This window comes from Perissodus microlepis, chromosome 17 (assembly GCF_051167445.1).
Source record: "Perissodus microlepis isolate ML-2025 ecotype Zambia chromosome 17, ASM5116744v1, whole genome shotgun sequence".
Taxonomy (NCBI): domain Eukaryota; kingdom Metazoa; phylum Chordata; class Actinopteri; order Cichliformes; family Cichlidae; genus Perissodus; species Perissodus microlepis.
The window spans coordinates 37132265-37156430 of NC_140477.1; the positions used below are offsets into that span (position 1 = coordinate 37132265).

General features: G+C 43.0%; 1 protein-coding gene across 4 annotated transcripts; it reads left to right on the forward strand.

Annotated features, from left to right (window-relative positions):
* Positions 1-651: 651 nt before the first annotated feature.
* Positions 652-8740, forward strand: cbll1 (Cbl proto-oncogene-like 1, E3 ubiquitin protein ligase). 4 transcript variants are annotated; one of them, XM_084910106.1, is made up of 7 exons: positions 652-758; positions 2269-2433; positions 4640-4672; positions 4872-4978; positions 5150-5233; positions 5314-5387; positions 7284-8740. In XM_084910106.1, the coding sequence occupies exons 1-7, from the start codon at positions 746-748 to the stop codon at positions 8290-8292; spliced, it is 1485 nt and encodes a 494-aa protein (XP_084766232.1). In that variant the 5' UTR covers positions 652-745; the 3' UTR covers positions 8293-8740. The 4 variants fall into 4 exon arrangements, with proteins under 4 accessions (XP_084766232.1, XP_084766233.1, XP_084766231.1 ...); XM_084910104.1 differs by lacking the exon at positions 652-758 and adding an exon at positions 817-1870; XM_084910107.1 differs by lacking the exon at positions 4640-4672.
* The last annotated feature ends 15426 nt before the right edge of the window (positions 8741-24166 follow it).

Below are 24166 nucleotides of genomic sequence, written 5' to 3' on the forward strand. Positions count from 1 at the left end.
TACTAGCAAAATAAAACCCATATGGGCAGACTCAGGACTTTTGCCTGAGTGTGCAGCAGTTTACAATGAAAGTCAAAATGCAACCTTCTTTCTGTGTTTGATGACATTCATTTTAGACAAATATTCTCCTCAAAGTATGTATTAGAAACTCTATAAAACAATGTGAATTAGTTCAGCTGTGAAACAAGCTTAATTCTAAGTAAATATGCATGGATAGCACATGTTGGATGATCTAACAAGTGTTTAAACTATGGCAGCAGATATTTTTTTATTAAGGATAAAATTAACTTTTTTTCTGCTAAAACAATGTAAACAGTGGATAAATAATAACCTGAACTTTACGAGCAACATGTTTATGAAATATGATAGAAAGTCCAAGCGTTCAGATTTTCCAGTCACTCTCATGACTGACAGGCAGGTAGTAGCATAAAACATAAAGGAGGAACTGCGTCGATCGTTTCTGTCTGATTAAATATCACAACGACGTCCTGTCTTTACTTTCAGTATTGTTACCCAGCCATTTAGGCCAACTGTACAAGAGCATAATAAACGCGCGGTTGTTTTTCTTTGTTGGTTTTAACGTGAACTAACTACAGTTTATTTTTAGCTCTTAATTTTTTAACCCTGTTTGCGTCGTCCTTCTTTCGCTTCCTTCTTTCCTATCCTCATTCCTTCCCTTTCACTTCACCTCCTCTCCTCGTCAGTTTCTCGTATCCCACAATGCATTGCGATCACTCGTTGGATCATGGACCAAAGCGGTAAGCAAAATGCAAAGTAGGGCCGAGACGTTAGCAAAACTTGTTATTCATGCTATATATATATATTTTTTTTTTACCTGCGTAGCCGTTTTCATATCAGCTCTAAGAGCTAACGTGACTACAAAGCCCCCTCGTGGAAAGTGGTTTTGCTAAGCTAACCCATAATCTCCCAGGGTAACGTTAAAGCTTGAATGGTGCGGGCTAGCCAAAAAAGGCTTGAGTACTTCTCGCCAAAAGTTAACGTTACGCCCTAAGTTGGTCTGGAGGGTTACACGAAATGTTCCACCAGAGTTTATGCAATTATTAAACCCAACTGCAAACGATATATTCTCACATGTTAGTGGGTTTACGGCTAGCTGCGATTTAGTTGGGGCGCGAATGCGGCTTGATTGTTAGCATATGCTAACCACTTAGCTGTATAAAGAAACGGTATATCTTATAACGAGTCTCTTGACTGTTAACCCACATACACGAGTCCTTTTTTGCTTTTTTGCTGATAGTATTAAAGGCGGAACGCTAACGTTCTTAATCTAATTTCCAATTGTTTATATTACTGCAGTGTCACTAAAGTTATAAACCATTGCCAACTATAAATATCTGCGGCACTGAGCTCCTCCTCGCTTGTTGTGGCTTTGCTAAGGGACAGGTAGGAGTTTCTGTGTCGTAGGCGACATTGTGAGAGTGGGTGCAGGTGGAAGGTATCAAGCCTGGAAAGGTGGAGGTATTCGCTGGACAGAAGAGGAATGACAGTCGGTAGAATCAAGACAGAATAGTTGTGTGTGAATGAGAATGAAGCGTGTGGAAAGGTGAAGATGCAGTGAGTATACCTAATGAAGGTGGATGAGTTGTATATTTGGGGTCAGCCATCCAAAGCAACGGGCAATACACAAGAATGGCAAAGAGTCCATGCAGGGTAGAGATGAGTGTCAAAGGATGATCTGTTACTGAATAATAATGGCGCGAGTGAAAGGAAGAGTTACAAGATGGTAGTCCACTAAAGATGTTAACATTTTCATTGGGAGTGACCAACACGTACAGCATTAGATGTCTCATATTGAGCAGTTTGGAGACAAAGGCAAGGCTGGGACAGAAGATGGACCTGCCAGGCAGAGGTTGGTGTGATAGAAGAAGATGGGGATTGGATGAGACGGAGGCAGATGATCTACTGTGGCAACCCAAAAAGAAGCCGGCAGAAAAAGAAGCATCCTGTTTAACCTATGAGTCACTGAGTTTCACCATAAAGTCTAATTCCAGAATGAAATTATTTGTAATCTTGATGTAACCAATGTGAACAGGCAAGGGACTCTGTTACAAGCACTGTCACAATCCAGTGACGTCCTAAAGGCTTTAAAAACAACTCTTTGTAGATGGATATGTGTAACTGTCAAATTTTGGTGTGGCTCTTGAGTCCACCACATGAGGTATCCCTCACTAACTCTGTAACTGTCCAATGTACAGCGCACAACATATAGCAGTCTCTTTCAGTTGATATACTCTTTTTCTTCCACAGACAATGATCTTCAAGGAAGCGATGGCTCTGGGAGTTTGGGAGGCCCGGATGTTCGCAGACGAATCCCCATCAAACTTCTGTCCAAGCAGCCAATAAGGAGCAAACCTCAGCAGCGCCCCCAGAGACCTGTCAGCAGAACTTGTAAAAGTGAGCCTGGAGAAGATGGTAGGCACACTATGTGGTACAAAATGCTCATTAGCACTAATGTTTTTATGATGTCACACTGTATAGGCAAAAGTATTGGGCCACACCTCTTAATCAAAACTTTTTCAATCCTATTGCCACTGTATATAAATTTGAATAGCTAGCTGCCTTTACAAACATGGGTCATTCACTGAATTCAAGAGTGGAGCTGTAAAAATATTGTGGCAGTTGAAATAAGTCAATTCATGAAATGTTTCTTACATTTGCAGCCCACATAAAGCTACAAAGCAGTGCCAAGGTGCATGGTTTGTAAAAAATGCCAATGCTGCTCTAATTAAATAAATGCAGAGTTCCATTAACACCAGCACAAACTCTGCACTGTGGGTTTTGTGGCTGAGCAGCTATAATATGTAGGTAGCCTAGTACTTTTGCCTGTAAAGTATATAAACATAGCATGCTTAATGATATTCAACTCTTTGTTGGTTAGTTTTTAAAGTAGCTAATGCATTGTTGTTGGTGTCTTTCAGCTGGTGTTTGTAAAGGTCAACCTTTCCTCTTTGCAAAATAATGGAGTTCCTTTTCTGCAATATAAGTTTTGAGATAGGGCTGCTCGATATAACGATATATATCGGATGATGATAAAAACATCTATCGTTTCATTTTACGCTGTCGTTTGTTTCGTGGTGTCGTAAAATAAACTGTTTATGACAATATTTTTTCACCGTTCTGATGGTCACTGTAGTGGCTATATTAATTTCTTAAAGTTCTCTCTTTCTCTCATATTTAATATAACCGCACTACGGACGGACAAGCGCCTGTTTTATGCGTCGTCGTTAGCAACAACGACGGTAACACCATCGCGTGTCCGCTTGTTTATGTTCCACATAAACCTTTCACAATAAAGCTCAATATTCTGTTGAGACTTTTCAAAATAAACTGAATCACGTGAAAGAGCAGATTATTTACGGATGAGAAGTAAAAAAGACGCCAGGTGCTAAAAAATAAACCTTAGACTCAAACGTTAGAACAGACTTTTCCCCGCAGCACGCCGTGTAATAAATACTCACAAAGAAAACGGCGCCGTTACAACTTATGTCGAAAAATGTATCGTTTCATGCATCGGCTAAAACACTCGACTCCAGCTACACGACGCGCAGCTGGAAACACTTCACGCAAGTCGAGCTGCCCGAGATTCACAGAATTTACAGAAAATGTTGCATTTTTGTGATTTATATCGTTATCGGGACGATAGATGTCTTATATCGGGAGATGAGATTTTGGTCATATTGCACAGCCCTATTTTGAGATGTGTTCTTTTTTCATATCATTGTCACATTTCACTGGGATATATGTACAGGATATGGAGTAGAACGTTTCTTTCATCCCCACTCCAGTGGGTTGGGCTGCACACTTGATTTGGCTGCCCCCAGTGTGCTTTGTCTCTCCTCCTGGCCCTGAACCAGGAATGCTTCACAAGTTAGGCAAATGTAAAAAACATTACACAACGGAGCCACCATGCAGTATATTAAGTATCTCTGTGGAGAAAAAAAACGTTCTTTTTTTCTTCTGGTGGTAGGAGTCATTGTAGACTTGATGACATGTGTTACACAGGTATCAGTGACGTACTCGTGGGCTGAACAGAGATGATGTGCCAGTGGTAGCAACAGACTTACAGTTTGACATGTGGGCATCTTTCTTTACCAGTTGTTGTGCAGTGACACTTGCAGTGGTAGTTTGAACTTTTCTTTGGGCAGATAGAGCTCACAGTTTATCCATATTTGCTGGCTCATCTTTGTTATTTGGACTTGATACAAAATACTCAAAAAAAGGATCTCAAGCATTTTTGTATGTTGCTGTACTTTAGTAAAGCTGTCTCTGTCGCTCACAACCGTCATTTATTCTTGGCCTGACCTGTCGTGGCGTATCAATTACAATACATCATAACAGTATCAGTTTAACAGAAAGTGTAACACTTGTATTATTGATGCTTTTACAGTCATCCAGTCTGGATATCATAATACGTTGGCACACAGTAGCACTGTGACAGCCTACTGCCATATGTCATCATGCTGTTTAAGGATTAACTGCGGCACTTGCACACAGTAAAGAAGATGGATGTCCTTTTTATTATTTTCCTCATAAATTCAGTTTAGATGTTATTAAATGTTGTTTATGTGAAGTCTGTGTTGTTGCCATACCAATGCTGATTCTTTTTTTTTTAACAAAGTAATCATGAAGTCGATGATGAGGACAGCATCAAGTAAGCGTTTTAGATTTTATTTGTACCTTTCATTTTAGTTTCCATGTACATGTAATTGTCTTATACACAGAATATTTTAAGCTACTTTGGACAGTGACACTATGCTATGTTCCTGCCCTCTTTGGGAAAAGCTGAAGTGTCAGGTTTTTTAAAATACTGTTTTATTAATGCTACTCTTGTTTTTTTCTTTCTACTACAGATAACTTTGGCTTTAAGCAAGAGGACAGGTTTGACTGTGGAACTAAAGCTGGTGATGTGTTTGCAAATCAGAGGAGATTTCCACAACCGTTGTTCTGGGACTATAAGGTACGTCTGCTGTGTGAGGGGAAACAATATTAATGATTAAGTAGCATCATTACCAGCATCTGGCACGCCAGTTAGACGTGTAGTATTGGAATTAAAGAAAAAGTATACAATTATCTGGTTTTAGTGGTCATTACATGCGTGTCATATTTTTGTGTCCTCTTATTTCAACAGTTAAACTTGATTGGAGAAAAGGATGACATTCCGATTCACTTCTGTGACAAATGCGGTCTCCCTATTCAGCTGTATGGACGGATGGTACATGTCTTATTGCTGTTTCTCTGCACAACATCTCAGAGTCATGTTACTGTCTAACTCTTGCCAATTTGACTCCTCAGATTCCCTGCAAACATGTTTTCTGTTATGACTGTGCTCTACTTCATGAGAAGAAAGGAGAGAAGATGTGCCCAGGGTGAGACCATTTAACGTACATGGCAATGAGGGTAAAATAAGGATGGCTGGATGCCAGAAAAGTCGACTCCTGCAAGTACTTTGAGCAGCAGGGGCATAAAATCACTACAGTATAAAGCCACTAAGATGTCCCTGATTTAGGCTACGTCCACACTAATGCGCTTTTGTTTGAAAACGCATCGTTTTCTCTCCGTTTTGGCCTCCCATCAACACTGAAACGGCGTTTTTGCTCAAGGAAAACGCAGCGTTTTCAAAACGCTCTCGAAAACGCATACATTTGAAAACGGTGCTTTTGCATCATAGTGTGGACAGCGAAAACAGAGACTTTCAAAAACGATGATGCGTGTTAGTCATGTGATGCAGTCATGTGACCAATTAAACTAAGATAGCGGAGGGCATTATACAGCAGTTGTTTTGTTTGACAGCCCTGTTAAAGATTAATATCAGTCTGTACGTGCTCCAGAGAGCTTTTCTTCAAATTCTTTAATTCTCACTCACTTTTGCAACTTTATACTTTTATGTTACTCGCAGCAACAACTCCACCTCATTGTTAGTCCATTTAGAAACTCGCTGCTTTTCATCGACATTCTGCCGCGACGTTTCAAAGAGCCGGAAAGTAAATAAACGGCAGACAGAAATGAGGCAGGTCGAATCTTCACGCATGCGCAGGACTGGAACGTAAGCGTTTTCAGACGTTTCAATGTGGACGCACAACTCTGTGAGAACGACTGAAAACGCTAGTGTGGACGCGGAGCGTTTTCAAATCTATCCAGGCTAGTGTGGATGTAGCCTTAGTGACGTGAGGAATGGGACCTCAAGAAAATCTGAAGCCAACATCTGAAGTCTTTTGTCCTGTAAAAGTGAAACGGGAACCCGAATAATCTGTTAAAACCTGCAGTTGTGTAGATTGACACCCACACTGCCAGGTGCACGAAGCACTCTGAATCATTCTCTCTGACAGTTAAAGTCTTTCCACCTACCTCCTCAACCAGATTGAAGACAGTTCTTTGTGTTAGGCCAATATTTTACTTGCTGAGCTCGTAGAAATACTGCCTACTGAGCATTCTTTTTTTTTTAATCCTGGGAAAACTGATAGCAAGGAAAACTAAAGGCACCACTTACAGCATCCACTTCAGGATTGTAGGGAAGCTGGAGCTGATGCAGGCTGTGATAGGCTGAACAGAGTACACCCTGGACAGGGCTAATAGAGATGGTATCTACTCAGCTCCACTCAACTCGACTGTGTTTTGGTCTTTTTCTATTACAACCGAGTCGCACCTCAGTGTACATAGGGTTGTTGTAGCAATGTGTCCGAAACTCTGTGACTTTGTTTGTATGAGACACAAATACAGCTCAATAATTGCAATGGTATACCTGCTGCTCAGCCTGTGGCTTCTTGTCAGGCTTAAGGGCCATGAAGTCGGTTTTCGCGAACCTTCATAGTGTTGGCAGGTTTCAAAAATGGCAGTTTTGATTTTTCTGATGGAGTTGCTCCTATAACTCAGCGAGTGACACCGTAGAGTGGACAGTCAGTGGCATGCAATCTGCTGAGGTCACAGAGGTTTTTGCATTGACTCCGCTCACTGCAACCCCGGCTGAGCAGGGACTAAACAAGCACCTGGTACAACCACCTAATGGAAAACCCTGAAAACCGAGTCGAGGTGAGTAGGTACCAGTGGAAAGGGCCACATTGACCAGTTGGGGCGGTATGGTGGTTGGAGCTGTGGCCTCATGAAAAAAGGTCCTGCGGTTTAAACCACGAACAGGCTGTGTGGAGGTTTGCATATTCTCTGTGAGTACTGTGAATTCCCCCAGTCCAAAAATAGGTTGATTAGATCAAAAGCGATCTTGTCAAACTAAATAACTGAGCTGTTTGCCTTTGTCTGTGTTTCTTCAGCCTGACCCTCTATAACTGCACAGACCCGGTTCAGCGCATTGAACAGTGCCAACGTGGTTCCCTCTACATGTGCAGCATTGTAGCAGGATGCAAGCGCACCTACCTGTCTCAGCGTGACCTCCAGGCCCACGTCAACCACCGCCACATGAGGGCTGCCAAGTCTTCTGCAGGCCGCCAGGAGCCCGTGCACCTGCCCCCTGCTTCTGATGTATCTGAGCGTTTCCGCCTGCCTCCACCTCACTTACCCAAGAACCATGTCCATCTCACCAACCCGCTCCAGCACGGGAGCCACGATCCTTACAGTCAGCCGCCACCTCCCTCCGCTCACGAAGGCCCGCCCCCGACTCCTTCTCTGGGTCCTGAGACATTCCGCATTGCCACGGTAACAACTCGTAAACACAGTAATCTCATCACTGTGCCCATTCAAGACGACTCCTCTTCCTCTCGCGAGCCCCTCTCTGCTGGGCCAGGCCCTGGCCAGCCACCCCACCACCACCCCGGGGACTATCCTGGCCAGCCTCCCGTAGTGTCGCACTCTCACCATATGATGGCACCACCTCAACAGCATTTTGGTCCCCCGCCTCCCCCGCCGCCTCCCATTACCCACCCAATGCAGCATCCTCCCCAGGCCTCTGGGACACCACACATGGTGTACAACCAGGCCCCTCCTCCCCCAATGTCCACAGCGCCCCCACCTATTACTCCTCCACCAACGCACATGATACCCCCTTACATGAATCACCCACCCCCAGGACCTCCACCACAGCATAGCGGCCCTCCTGTTAATGCCCCACCACCTCATCATTATAACCCGAACTCCATGCAGCAGTTCCCTGAAGACCAGGGTACCCTCAGTCCCCCCTTCACCCAGCCAGGAGGGCTCAGTCCTGGGATGTGGCCCGCCCCAAGAGGACCCCCACCTCCACGAATGCAGGGACCCCCTCCCCAGGGCCAAATGCCTGGTCCGCACCATCCGGATCAGGGCCGGTATCGGCCCTATTATCAGTAAACTACCACCGAAATGAGTCTGTCATTCTGTTCCATACTGCTTGTCTGAGTAATGTGATAGTAAACCTCAGGGTTCCAGGTTGTAGACATTGATTTCCATAAAACTGCCCAAAGCAAATGTGTATGTGGTGCACACTCAAGTTAACTGTGCTAAACCTTCCACTGAACATACTTTTGACTTGGAAGAGAGCAGGAGTGTCCTCTTTTTGAAACAACATATGGTAAACATGTCTGTATATATGTTAGCTGATGCCACACATGTACATTTAAAGATGTTGAGTCAATAAATTTTTAACAGCACATTTCTATCCTTTTGTTTGACATGATGTGATGTAGTACAATGTCAGCTGGTTTCTTTAACAGAAGTTACTGAAAACTACATTTATCACTTGGTCTGACTGACGAGGTCTTCAGTATTTCTCATTAAAAATATATTGTGGAAAAATGAAGCTATGCTTTGTCTGGTGATCTGTTTGGGTTTGGCCCCCATTTAGGAAAAACGATGTACCTGCAGTGTCATGTCATGAAAAGACCATACAGCAAGCTACTTTAAGCAAAGCGCTATCATTTCCCCTGAAGGCTGTGTGATTAAAAGCAGGAGTTGCACTTTTAGTTGGAGGTTCTATAAATCTATTTCCATGCATGCTGGTGAAGGTGAAGAATTGGCTGTTGTCTCTTTTTGAGGTCAGTGTGATTTATTGCAGTTTTTCAGATTCAAGAACTTTATTGTCAATACAACAATATACACAGTATACAGCGTACTGAAATGCCGTTTCACCCCAAGCCCCCCATGGTGCATTTATAAGAGCATAAATGATATATCTCCAAGAGATAAAAACTAGGAATTACAAATGATTGATAAAAAGGTACTATTACTAACTTTATCTATGTACAATAAACACAGACAGGGCAGAGACAATATGAAGTGGATTGTGCAGCAGGTACTGAATACCAGGTTGAAGTTATGAGTCAGGATATTGTAGACGAGAACGGACGAAGACGTGCAAGAGACAAAATGTGCAAATATAGTTGAGATGTGTTCAGTAACTATGTGACTGAGTGTGCAAATAAGCAGATTGTTCCCAGGTCCGGTTTGTAGTGCATTTGTGGAAGTTTGTGTTGTTTTTGAGTGTTTTGGTGAGTACTGTAAGGTGTTTGTAAAGGTGTTTGTGTTTTATCTTTGGTGGTAGTGAGTTGAGGGCTCTGACTGCTTGGGGGAAAAGCTCTTGCAGTGTCTGGTCGTTACAGTTTTGAAGGTGTCCTTCACTATGCTGCATTTGCAAAGGGATACCACAGCAGCGCAACAAGGCCTGTAACAACAAACGTGATAAACGGGGTTTCATGTAATTTGATTGGATGATCCAGGACACGGTCTTCTAGAGCCAAGTTTCCTGTATTTGCAAAACAAATAACCTAAGCATTAAAGCATCATCACCAAGCTTATTGTCACAGACCCTCTCTGGGGCTATACTGGTGGTCAAATTAGAGTGACTAGTTGAGTTATAGTCATCTTTTGACACCTACTGATTGTACAGAATGTACATTTGTTATGACTATTTTCTCCTGCTGAGTTCCTTTAACCTTCCCAGGAGCCAGTATCCCAAACAGCTGGACCTTTCCTGAGTGGAATGCAGCCATATTGTTGATACGCCTGCTTTTCCTGCTCTGGCATGCTAAATTGTCTGCTGGGACAAAGTAGATTATCCTTAGCATACAACCTCTGCTTGTATTGTCTTTGTGCTTTTCAAGTACGTGTAGCGTGGCATCATGGAGGGTTGGGCCTGTGCACCTGCCCCCTGCGAACATACAGCTGTACAGCTTTTCCAACATGTAAGCTGTAAACAGCATGATGTATACATATTTGTATTTGTGCTTCTCAATAACCTGTGTACAATTACTGGCCTTTAGTTTCTAGCTCAAATTTACAGTTTACTTGAAGATACGGACACCGTTGTCCACCTCCATGACGTGCTTTTTAAAGGATGGACATGATCAATATCACAGTGTAGAAAGAAGTAAAAGTTCTTCATGTAAAAGGTTAGCTGACTAGTGGGGCGGATAATTGGAAACACTAAATTGCCCATAGTTGTGAATGGTTGTCTGTGTCTATGTGTTAGCCCTGTGACAGACGGGCGACCTGTCCAGGGTGGACCCCGCCTCTCGCCCTAAGACAGCTGGGATAGGCTCCACGCCCCCTGCGACCCTGAAAAGGAGAAGCAGAAGTGAATGGATAGATGGATAAAGCAAGAAATGCTGAAATGATCAAAAGGACTAGTTAGAAGAATTTCCTTTTTAAGAACTGTGAAAATCGCATTATTAGGGCCCGAGCACTAAAAGTGCGAAGGCCCTATTGTATCTGCTCCGTTTCTTCTTCTTCTTATTATTATTATTATTCAGGCAAAACAAGGGCCTTTTTGAGGGCCTAAACATGCTCAAAAACTCATGAAATTTTGCACACATGCCAGGTCTGGTGAAAAATTTTGTATTTTAATGGTTTTACATATGAGCACTGGGAAATGGCTCTAGAGCGCCACCTATGCCTTGTTAAATGCAGCCCTATGACCACATCGTTTGAGCTACATGTATGAAATCTGGCACACATGTGTATCATGCCGAGACAAACAAAAAAGTCTGTGGGCCCATTGACGTAAACCCAACAGGAAATCCGCAATTTAGAAGTGAAGGTGACATTTTGGCTCTAATTTTGCCATTTCCATGCCTCGAACTTTTGCGAACTCCTCCTTGGGGTTTGATTTCATAACCTTCATATTTGGTCAGTGCCAACTACACACCTGGGCCATGTTAAATTGCGGAGCTTTTGAGTTTTCACAATACCGTGAGGCCGTGACGCCACGGCGAATTTCAATGACTCGCCATGAAAATCTCATTGTCTCTTATTTTGTCATACATTTTCTGACCTTGACCACATATGATAAGGCTCCACCCCTGAACATATTTCAACTGCCATATTTGACATCAGGGACAGCGCCACCTAGTGGGAACAGGAAATGTCATGTTTTACACTTTGGGGTACAGTATTGTGATGGGTGACATCTGCAGCCTCAAATTTCTCCAGGAAAGCCTTAAGGAGTTGGTCTTGGGTTACAGTGAAAACTGTGACTTTTCACAAAAGGGTGTGACCCCGAAAGCATGGCGAACTTTCATGTCTCGCCATGGAGAAACAAATTAGTATAACTCAATGAAATCCAAGCTGATCAGTACCAGACTTTACAGGCATGATGTCAGACCTGCCCTGAACAGATTGATGTGCCCATTGTCAGGAATACGCAGAGCACCACCTAGTGGCAACAGGAAATGTCATGTCTTTCATTTTGTTGTACTGATTTTCACAGGTTCATCGTGGCCACCTCAAAAGCGGGGAATATCACCATCAGTCCTTCATGATGCTTCAGTGCAAAAATTGTGAGTTTAAACTGAATGGCGCACCCTGATGGCAACGTGGTTCACCATGAACAATGAAGTTGCTTTTCAGGGGCTTGGAAAGTTTAAAAAGTCTTGAAATTTGGCGCACAGCTTCAAAGTGATGAAGGTTTTGGTGTTATGTGATCATTTTGCTTGAATAGCCCAAATTGGCTCAACAGCGCCCCCTACAAAATTTCAAATCATCAGCCCCTGCTCTGTGTTTTATGTATGAGTCTGAAACCTGGTAAGCTTATACCAACTGCTCCCAACTGGAGCAGTTGGTCGTCCAGGTGAGATCCTCGGAGATGTGGACTCCCAGGAACTTGAAGCTGCTCACACGCTCCACAGCCATCCCCTTAATGTGGATGGGTGGATGTGGGTCAGCATTCCTCCTGTAGTCCACGATGAGCTCCTTGGTCTTCTCGGTGTTAAGCAGCAGGTTGTTTCTGTCGCACCACTCAGCCAGACGATCCACCTCCTCCCTGTAGGCGGCCTCATCGTTGTCACTGATGAGGCCAATCACCGTGGTGTCATCTGCAAACTTAATGATGGTGTTGGAACCATCAGCAGGTCTGCAGTCGTGGGAGAAGAGGGAGTAGAGGAAAGGGCTCATCACACAGCCTTGTGGTACACCGGTGTTCATCGTGATTGTAGATGAGCAGCGGTTATCCAGCCGGACATGTTGGGGGCGGTTGGTCAGGAAGTCCAGTAACCATTTGCACATGAGGGAACTGATGCCCAGGTCTGTCAGTTTCCTGATGAGTTGTGAGGGGAGGGTTGTATTGAACGCTGAACTGAAGTCTATAAACAGCATTCTGGCGTAGGTGTTGTTGTTGTCCAGGTGTGAGAGGACAGAGTGCAGTGCGATGGAGACTGCATCCTCTGTGCTCCTGTTCTGACGGTATGCGAATTGGTGGGGGTCCAGGGTGGGGGGGAGACAGGATTTGAAGTGTGCTAGGACCAGCTGCTCTAAGCACTTAGTGATGATGGGGGTGAGTGCTACTGGGCGGTAGTCATTGAGGCTAGATGGGTTGGAGTTTTTGGGTATCGGGACAATGGAGGTGGATTTGAAGCAGGCCGGTACCACAGCGTGGGCCAAGGACAGATTGAATATGTCTGTGAGCACTCCTGCAAGCTCCCCAGAACACGCTCTGAGAACACGCCCGGGGATGCCATCAGGACCTGCAGCCTTGTGGACATTGATCCTGCTCAGCACCGCTCCTACATCGGTGGGGGAGAGAGTCAGAGGTTGGTGGTCCGGCGTCACGTCTGCTTTGGTTACTGATGTTGAACTTTATTTTGTTCATAAGGTTAATTATTAGAGTTTCCAACCATCCCGTAAAAAACGGAATCGTCTGGTATTCAGAGAAAATATTACGCGTTTCGTATTGAGGTGAAAAGGAACAGTTTGTCCCGGACTTCAGCTACAATGAAAAAGACACAAAGCTGGAGTTATTCTGTGTCTTTGCTGCACAGCTGCCTCTTCTTCTCTCATTCTCTCCCCCTCCCTCTCCTGTTTCTACTTCAGTGAAACTGATCAATGATCAGCTGATCAGCTTTTCTCTCTTGTTTGTTTATCGCCCACTTTGCGCCAGAAAGAGGAAACCAGCGGATGTCGTGCTAAACAACAGCAGCACTTTTAAGCTTGATCAGCTGTTGTTAGAATTTATTAAATATTAATTTCTAGTATCAGCTGAGGTTTGCTGGAGCCACAGCTGTAAACCTGCTGGTCATGATATCGGTTTGGATATGTGGTGAGAGGGAAACATGAAGATGAAACCAGGAGACGTCCTTACTGAATCATCAGAGCTGTGATGGAGAAACAGGTTTACCTTTTAGGTGACATGAATGAGTTGAAGGGAAGTTATGAACTGTTTCTGAGAGACTAATAACACCAGGATCCTTTTCTAAGTAGCTGACAGCTGGTAACTGTGCAGGGGCGGGTCTAGCAAAGTGTTGCCAGGGGTCCATGTAGGGCATTAAAAGGGAGAGGGGGGCACAAAGAAATACTTTCTTATTCTCATTTAAAATGTCTCACTTTTAAAAAAATAATTATCTGAGTCTTGCAACAAACGATTGATAGATTGATACATATATACCATCAGAACAGTGTACATCACTGTCACAACAGTGTTTATTTTCATTCAAAGGCTTTATGATTTTTCCTATAATGGTGGGCCGGTCTCTAGTTAAAATGCCCGGGACGATTTTTTTGTCCCAGTCCAGCTCTGTAAGCAGCTCATCTGCAGTCTGGTGTTCCCTACATCTTCCTATTCAGAAGGCAGAATTTCCGAGTTCTGAGTACAATCGAAAGCACCATGACTGCAGTTTTTGTGTTGGATGTAAAAAGCAGGCTAGGATAGAATCAGGTGTGGGATTTCTCTCGTGGAAATGTGCACATTATTTTTTCCTTTCTATTGGTAGGTGGCACAGTGCACTTGTGGCAAGTAAGCAAGCTAGAAGACTGGCAATCTTGCTGGGTATCCAGTTACGGAAGCAACACATTAACAAGAGAATTCTGAGTAAAACCAAAGTTACTTTCCCGAGTAACTAGTTACTCTGAAAGTAACGAGTAACTTGAAGTAACTGAGTTACTTTTGATAGAAGTAACTAGTAATGTAACTAAGTTACTAATTTAAAGTAACTTACCCAACACTGAACACTACTCATGTCAGCACTTATATTTCTGACCTCGTGTTATAGTCGATTAAACGCGATCTCCTCCCTTTTGCCCCCATTTTTGATGTTGTGGGTACAAATGATCAGGCATGACATTCTCATAATAAATCAGATAAAATACTGCAAATAATTAATCCTGCATTTGTGTGATTGAAATGTGTGTGCAATGACACAGTTTTAAAGATTTGGCCTAAATGATTCTGGAGTGAATGAGCCTGAACATGATGACCGGACTAGTGACACCATATCACCTGTGACACTCACACACGCACGTGTGACTTTGCCAGTTTCAGCTGAAACAATTTCAGTGTTTCAAACCATGTTCCAGAGTTTTTAGTTCACCGTTCATGAGGTTTCAAGAAGAAAATGAAAGACAGATCTGAATGTTTGAAAGTGTTTTGGAAAAACTCTGTAAAGATTAGATGAACAATACTCAAAGGATAAATTCAACTGTTTTATTTTGTTAGATAAGTTGAAAAAAAAGTTAAACAAGCAAGTAAATAACAAAACAAGGTTAAATGAGTTAAGAACAAAAAGTTAACAAGTAAATAACGAAACAAGGTTAAATGAGTTAAGAACAAAAAGTTAACAAGTAAATAACGAAACAAGGTTAAATGAGTTAAGAACAAAAAGTTAACAAGTAAATAACGAAACAAGGTTAAATGAGTTAAGAACAAAAAGTTAACAAGTAAATAACGAAACAAGGTTAAATGAGTTAAGAACAAAAAGTTAACAAGTAAATAAAGAAACAAGGTAGAGGAGCGAAAACCCCAACAATCCCCTCTGAGCAAGCACTAGGCGACAGTGGGGAGGAAAAACTGCCTTTAAACGGGCAGAAACCTCCGGCAGAACCAGGCTCAGGAGGGGACAGTCAACTGCCGGGACTGGTTGGGGGGGTGAACAGAGGTGGAGCAAGACGAGGCTACATCAGTTGAAGAAGCAGTATTGTCCCTCTTCCGGAAAAAGCTGAAGAATCTTTTCTTCTTTTTCATGGACTTTTCCACGAGCGCCTTTTTCTCCAGGATGAGGGTTCTCAACTGATCGATGTTTTCTGTGTTTTGCCTCTCAAGTTTCTTGCATGTTTGTTCCACCTGTTCTAATGTTGCTTGTGTTTCTTCAAGCTTTTCTTTGAGCTCTTTGGATGTTGCCTCCTGTGTCAGCTTTGCCTTCTGCAGGTCTGCATTTCTCAGTTGATCTTCTTTGTGCAGGCCTTCTAGCTGCTCATTTCTGTTCTGGATATCGCGGAGCGTACACTGCAGGTCTTCATGCATTTTGTCTTGCTTTTGCTTTTGCGCCTGCATTTCTGTGTTTTCCCGCTTCAAGTTGTTGAATTCCAACAATATCCCCTTAATGAGCTCTGAGTTGTTTTTGGCCATGTGATCGATCCTTTTCTGCATGTGTGAGCATCGTTGTTCCAGTGTTTCCTTTTCTCCCTCCAGCTCACTTGTTTTGACCTTCAGTTCATTACAGAATTCTTGCAACTTTTGATTTTTACTCTCAAAGTCCTTGATGATGCACTTTTCTTCTGCCAGCCTTTCTTGCTTTTGCTCTTTCTCTTGAAGGAGGTCTTCATTTTGGCGCAGTGTTTGATCCAACCTTACCTTCACCATTGTGTACTTGTCCTGCATGCCCTGGAGTTCGCGCTGCAGGTCTTTTTGCTTTGTGTCCTGTTGTTCCTTCTGTTGGAGGACTTCTTTATTTTTTTCTTCAGCTTCATCAAGCTTTCTTTGGAGCAGGTGATTCTGTTGGTCCATGTATTGGAGATCCCACTCTATCTTATCAATCGTCGCTTTCCTGCCTTGAAGCTGCTCGGACATTTCTTTAACTTCAGCGCTCTTTTGCTTATTTTCTTTGATGAGGAATACAATCTGCTCTCTGGCTTGAGCAAACTTGATCCCCCAGCCCTCATTAATAATGTTGATGTCGGGCTGGCGCTGTAGTGTTTCTTCCAGGTGTTTGTTTTGTGCTTCCATTTGTAAGCACTTCTTCTCCAGGTGAAGTTTTTCTTCTTCAATTTGTCGAATTTTGTTCTGGAGATGGCTGTTTTCATTTCTACTCTCCTGTAAAGCCTTTTGGATGGAGAAGAGGCCATTTGGAGAAATTGGCCGGCCATGCGTGGAAGGAGAGGCGGCAAAATCTTTTTGTCTCGGTTGCCGTAATCTTGGATACATGTTGGCGTTTGTATCCGATGACTCTGAGAGGTTTCCGAATGTTTCTGTAGTGAACGTTTGAAAGCTGCTAACACAAAGGCTGCGAAGAAACGAACTAAAAATTTCTGTTTCTCACCCCTATTTAAGGAAAAACTTCAAAGGATCAAAGATCCTTGTGACATCATCACTCCTAAGCCAATCAGATTGTCACATGACATTTTGGAATGTGGAATGGGGAGATATTGTTTTTTAAACAGTTTTCAAATTTAAACAGTTTTCAAATTTAACTTAATATTTAAGTGTTTCTTACTTGACCCGCTTAGTCGATTAAAAAGTTAATTGCCACGAACACCCCTAATGTTATATAACAGACCACAGAAAAAAGACCGTTTTTTTCTACGTGACAGAGCTATAATAAATGTTTTGTTTTTTTTAATTATCCTACTTTTTATAAAAGGGAACATTATTTAAAGAATATGTATTTAATTAAAAACTCTGTATTCATCTAAAGGGTATAACAAGAAGGGTGAGCTTCCTGCTCGAAAAGGAAATGACCAAAATAAATGTATTTCTCTGCAATTACAAACTCTGTGTAAATAGTCTTGGTGTCAAAATGAAGCTAACACTGGTGAGCAATGTTCCCTCTAAGCTGCGCGCGTGCGCAATTGTGCACTGCAGGCACGTCTCTGCGCACAAAAAATCTGTGTTGCGCACAAAAAAAATCTAACCTGAATTGAAATTAAAGTAAATACGTTAACAATTCTGTTTTGCAGTGTTAGTCAGTAAGTGACTGGCTGCTCCTGTATGGGAACAGAACGATGTCACCTTATCCCATAGTCCAGCCAAGAATGCGATTCACATTCGTATATACGCAGCTAATCAATGTTGCTGACAGGCTATGACATCGTCCTTATGTGCTGACACCGGTGTTTTAGCGAGCAAAGCGGCTGATGTGGAGTGAAGCCACGTTAATGACAACGTGTACAACCATTGGAGATGTGAGCAGGACAGACGGAAGAATTAACGGGAAAAGTGTGGACTTTATACCAGTTTTTAAATTGTGTTGATCGGCCACGTAAAACCAGAGTTATGATAAAAAGAATATATGCAATGTTTGGTTTTTATATTTATTGCGGGAAGAAACTGTAAAAACGTCGTTTTATAAGGAAAACGCTGGAAAGCTCTTTCCGCCTGTGAGCAAAAAGAAAACCAAAAACCCCAGCCTTTCCTATTGGTCGAAACATGTACCATGTCGACCAATCAAAAAATGATATGGCAACATGGCATTTAGTGGTTTAGGGAGGGGGAAGTTTTAGGAGTGACGGCGTGTTTGAGATGTGAGAGATTTGCCACGTTTAGTACAAATCTTGTGTAGTTAGTGTGTCGTTAGTGTGTAGTTAGTGTGTAGTGTAGTCAATAGTTTTGTTGTGTGTGTCAGAACAATGAGGCGACTGCTGAATGTTACAGGTGTTACAGCAGTGATACATCTCCTGTTGTCAGGCAGGGATCAGGCTGTTGTTCTTCTTTATCTCATAGTGGACAGAAATTATTTTTTGGAGTGGCACAAATAATTTGTGTGGCATCAGATTTGATGCAGAACAGCTGATTGTTCTGTAAATAGTTTGAAATGTTTATTAGGGCCTGAGCACCGAGAGTGCGAAGGCCCTATTGTATCTGCTCTGTTTATTATTAGGGCCCGAGCACTAAAAGTGCGAAGGCCCTATTGTATCTGCTCTGTTTATTATTATTATTATTATTATTATTATTATTATTATTATTATTATTATTAGGGCCCGAGCACCGAGAGTGCGAAGGCCCTATTGTATCTGCTCTGTTTATTATTAGGGCCCGAGCACTAAAAGTGCGAAGGCCCTATTGTATCTGCTCTGTTTATTATTAGGGCCCGAGCACTAAAAGTGCGAAGGCCCTATTGTATCTGCTCTGTTTATTATTAGGGCCCGAGCACCGAGAGTGCGAAGGCCCTATTGTATCTGCTCCGTTTCTTCTTCTTATTATTATTATTAGGGCCCGAGCACCGAGAGTGCGAAGGCCCTATTGTATCTGCTCTGTTTATTATTATTAGGGCCCGAGCACCGAGAGTGCGAAGGCCCTATTGTATCTGCTCTGTTTATTATTATTAGGGCCCGAGCACCGAGAGTGCGAAGGCCCTATTGTATCTGCTCCGTTTCTTCTTCTTCTTCTTCTTCTTATTATTATTATTCAGGTAAAACAAGGGCCTTTTTGAGGGCCTAAACATGCTCAAAAACTCATGAAATTTTGCACACATGCCAGGTCTGGTGAAAAATTTTGTATTTTAATGGTTTTACATATGAGCACTGGGAAATGGCTCTAGAGCGCCACCTATGCCTTGTTAAATGCAGCCCTACGACCACATCGTTTGAGCTACATGTATGAAATTTTGCACACATGTGTACCATGCCAAGACGAACAAAAAAGTCTGTGGGCCCATTGACGCAAACCCAACAGGAAGTCCGCCATTTGGACGTGAAGGTGACATTTTGGCTCTAATTTTGCCATTTCCATGCCTCGAACTTTTTCGAACTCCTCCTTGGGATTTGATCATACAAGCTTCATCTTTGGTCAGTGTCAACTACACACCTGGGCCATGTTAAATTGCGGAGCTTTTGAGTTAATACGGTGAGGCCGTGGCGCCACGGCGAATTTTGATGACTCGCCATGAAAATCTTATTGCCTCTCATTCTGTCATACATTGTCCGATCTGGACCAAAGAGCACACATATGATAAGGCTCCACCCCTGAACATATTTCAACTGCCATATTTGACATAAGGGACAGCGCCACCTAGTGGGAACAGGAAATGTCATGTTTTACACTTTGGGATACAGTATTGTGATGGGTGACATCTGCAGCCTCAAATTTCTCCAGGAAAGCCTTAAGGAGTTGGTCTTGGGTTACAGTGAAAACTGTGAGTTTTCGCGAAAGGGTGTGACCCCAGCAGCATGGTGAACTTTCATGTCTCGCCATGAAGAAACAAATTAGTATAACTCAATGAAATCCAGTCTGATCAGTACCAGACTTTACAGGCATGATGTCAGACCCGCCCTGAACAGATTGATGTGCCCATTGTCAGGAATACGCAGAGCGCCACCTAGTGGGAACAGGAAATGTCATGTCTTACACTTTGTTGTACTGATTTTCACAGGTTCATCGTGGACACCTCAAAAGCGGTGAATATCACCGTCTGTCCCTCATGATGCTTCAGTGAGAAAATTTTGACTTTAAACTGAACGGCGCACCCTGGTGGCAGCGCTGTTCACCATGAACAATGAAGTGGCTTTTGAGGGGCTTGGAAAGTTTAAAAAGCCTTGAAATTTGGCGCACACCTCCAATGTGCTAAAGGCTTTGTTGTTATGTGATCATTTTCATTGAATAGCGCAAAATAGCTCCACAGCGCCCCCTACAAAATTTCAAAACATCAGCCCCAGCTCTGTGTTTTATTTATGAGTCTGAAACCTGGTAAACTTATACAAGATATCAAGATCTACAAAAAAGTCTCTTGGAGCAATATCCCAAATCCAACAGGAAGTCAGCCATTTTAAAATTAATGTGTAATTTTGGCGACATTTTCCCCTCTTTTCAGGCACCGTACTTTGACGAACTCCTCCAAGAGATTTCATCACATTGACGCGATCTCCTGTATGTGGCATCTAAAGACCTTTGTTATGTTAAATTGCGAAGCTTTTTACGTTCAGGGAAATGGCGTGGTCATGGCGGCACGTGGAGTTTCAATCACTCGCCAAAAAGCAGTAATCTGCTGTCACTCAAAAACACAATGTTCAATCTCTCGCAAAGGTCGTAGGCGTGATGAGACTCGAGCTCGGAAATGTTTGTTATGCCATTTGTCATTAATGGTTAGAGCGCCACCTAGTGGGGCGACTATAATCATGATTGAATGAGATGAAATGTTAGCTGGTGGTTAAAGGCATGAATTCCATCAATGTGACATCAGATCGGACGTGCTGATTTTAGGTGTTGGGCGTGGCTCGACGCGCCGGGGGTGCGAGGGCCCTCATAACGCTGCTTGCAGCTTTAATTAGGGCCCGAGCACCGAGAGTGCGAAGGCCCTATTGTATCTGCTCCGTTTCTTATTATTATTATTATTATTAGGGCCCGAGCACCGAGAGTGCGAAGGCCCTATTGTATCTGCTCCGTTTCTTCTTCTTCTTCTTATTATTATTATTATTATTATTATTCAGGTAAAACAAGGGCCTTTTTGAGGGCCTAAACATGCTCAAAAACTCATGAAATTTTGCACACGCGTCTGGTCTGGTGAAAAATTACGTATTTTAATGTCCTCAGACATGGCCAGGGAAAATTGGCTCAGTAGCGCCACCTAGGAAAATCTAAAACGCGAGCCCCCGGTGTGGGTATGACCTACATGTATGAAAATTGGAACACATATCTATTGTTAGTAGACGCACAAAAAAGTCTATTATGGCCATGTCCTAAACAACACAGGAAGTCCGCCATTTTGGATTGAAGGTGACATTTTGGCTCTGATTTTACCATTTCCATGCCTTGTACTTTAACGAACTCCTCCTTGGGATTTGGTCCTATAAACTTCAAATTTGGTCAGTGTCAACTACACACCTGGGCCATGTTAAATTGTGGAGCTTTTGAGTTTTCACAATACGGTGAGGCCGTGGCGCCACGGCGAATTTCGATGACTCGCCATGAAAATCTTATTGCCTCTCATTCTGTCATACATTGTCTGATCTGGACCAAAGAGTACACATATGATAAGGCTTCACCCCTGAACATATTTCACCTGCCATATTTGACATCAAGGACAGCGCCACCTAGTGGGAACAGGAAATGTCATGTTTTACACTTTGGGGTACAGTATTGTGATGGGTGACATCTGCAGCCTCAAATTTCTCCAGGAAAGCCTTAAGGAGTTGGTCTTGGGTTACAGTGAAAACTGTGACTTTTCACGAAAGGGTGTGACCCCAGCAGCATGGCGAACTTTGATGTCTCGCCATGAAGAAACAAATTAGTATAACTCCATGAAATCCAGTCTGATTAGTACCAGACTTTACAGGCGTGATGTCAGACCCGCCCTGAACAGATTGATGTGCCCATTGTCAGTAATATGCAGAGCGCCACCTATTGGCAACAGGAAATGTCATGTCTTACATTTTGTTGTACTGATTTTCACAGGTTCATCGTGGCCACCTCAAAAGCGGTGAATATCACCATCAGTGCCTCATGATGCTTCAGTGCGAAAATTGTGACTTTAAACTGAACGGCGCACCCTGGTGGGAAGGCGGTTGACCATGAAAAATGAAGTGGCTTTTGAGGGGCTTGGAAAGTTTATATAGGCTTTAAATTTGGCCCACACCTCCAATGTGATGAACGCTTTGTTGTTATGTAACCATTTTCCTTGAATAGCGCAAAATGGCTCCACAGCGCCCCCTACAAAATTTCAAAACCACAGCCCCTGCTCTGTGTTTTATCTATGAGTCTGAAACCTGGTAAGCTTATAGGAGATATCAAGATGTACAAAAAAGTCTCTTGGAGCAATATCCCAAATCCAACAGGAAGTCAGCCATTTTAAAATTAATGTGTAATTTTGGCGACATTTTCCCCTCTTTTCAGGCACCGTACTTTGACGAACTCCTCCAAGGGATTTCATCAGATTGATGCGATCTCCTGTATGTGGCATCTAAAGACCTTTGTGATGTTAAATTGCGAAGCTTTTTACGTTCAGGGAAACAGCGTGGTCATGGCGGCACGTGGAGTTTCAATCACTCGCCAAAAAGCAGTAATCTGCTGTCACTCAAAAACACAATGTTCAATCTCTCCCAAAGGTCGTAGACGTGATGAGACTCAAGCTCGGAAATGTTTGTTATGCCATTTGTCAGTAATGGTTAGAGCGCCACCTAGTGGGGCGACTATAATCATGATTGAATGAGATGAAATGTTAGCTGGTGGTTAAAGGCATGAATTCCATCAATGTGACATCAGATCGGACGTGCTGGTTTTAGGTGTTGGGCGTGGCTCGACGCGCCGGGGGTGCGAGGGCCCTTATAACGCTGCTTGCAGCTTTAATTAGGGCCCGAGCACCGAGAGTGCGAAGGCCCTATTGTATCTGCTCCGTTTCTTATTATTATTATTATTATTATTATTATTATTATTATTATTATTATTATTCAGGTAAAACAAGGGCCTTTTTGAGGGCCTAAACATGCTCAAAAACTCATGAAATTTTGCACACGCGTCAGGTCTGGTGAAAAATTACGTATTTTAATGTCCTCAGACATGGCCAGGGAAAATTGGCTCAGTAGCGCCACCTAGGAAAATCTAAAACGCGAGCCCCCGGTGTGGGTATGACCTACATGTATGAAAATTGGAACACATATCTATTGTTAGTAGACGCACAAAAAAGTCTATTATGGCCATGTCCTAAACACAACAGGAAGTCCGCCATTTTGGATTGAAGGTGACATTTTGGCTCTGATTTTACCATTTCCATGCCTTGTACTTTAACGAACTCCTCCTTGGGATTTGGTCCTATAAACTTCAAATTTGGACAGTGCCAACTACACACCTGGGCCATGTTAAATTGCGGAGCTTTTGAGTTTTCACAATACCGTGAGGCCGTGGCGCCACGGCGAATTTTGATGACTCGCCATGAAAATCTTTTTGCCTCTCATTCTGTCATACATTGTCCGATCTGGACCAAAGAGCACACATATGATAAGGCTCCACCCCTGAACATATTTCAACTGCCATATTTGACATAAGGGACAGCGCCACCTAGTGGGAACAGGAAATGTCATGTTTTACACTTTGGGGTACAGTATTGTGATGGATGACATCTGCAGCCTCAAATTTCTCCAGGAAAGCCTTAAGGAGTTGGTCTTGGGTTACAGTGAAAACTGTGACTTTTCGCAAAAGGGTGTGACCCCAGCAGCATGGCGAACTCTGATGTCTCGCCATGGAGAAACAAATTAGTATAACTCAATGAAATCCAAGCTGATCAGAACCAGACTTTACAGGTATGATGTCAGACCCGCCCTGAACAGATTGATGTGCCCATTGTCAGGAGTAAGCAGAGCGCCACCTAGTGGCAACAGGAAATGTCATGTCTTTCACTTTGTTGTACTGATTTTCACAGGTTCATCGTGGACACCTCAAAAGCGGTGAATATTAACATGGGTCCCTCGTGATGCTTCAGTGCGAAAATTGTGACTTTAAACTAAACGGCGCACCCTGGTGGCAGCGCAGTTCACCATGAAAGATGAAGTGGCTTTTGAGGGGCTTGGAAAGTTTATAGAGGCTTTAAATTTGGCCCACACCTCCAATGTGATGAACGCTTTGTTGTTATGTAACCATTTTCCGTGAATAGCGCAAAATGGCTCCACAGCGCCCCCTACAAAATTTCAAAACCACAGCCCCTGCTCTGTGTTTTATCTATGAGTCTGAAACCTGGTAAGCTTATAGGAGATATCAAGATGTACAAAAAAGTCTCTTGGAGCAATATCCCAAATCCAACAGGAAGTCAGCCATTTTAAAATTAATGTGTAATTTTGGCGACATTTTCCCCTCTTTTCAGGCACCGTACTTTGACGAACTCCT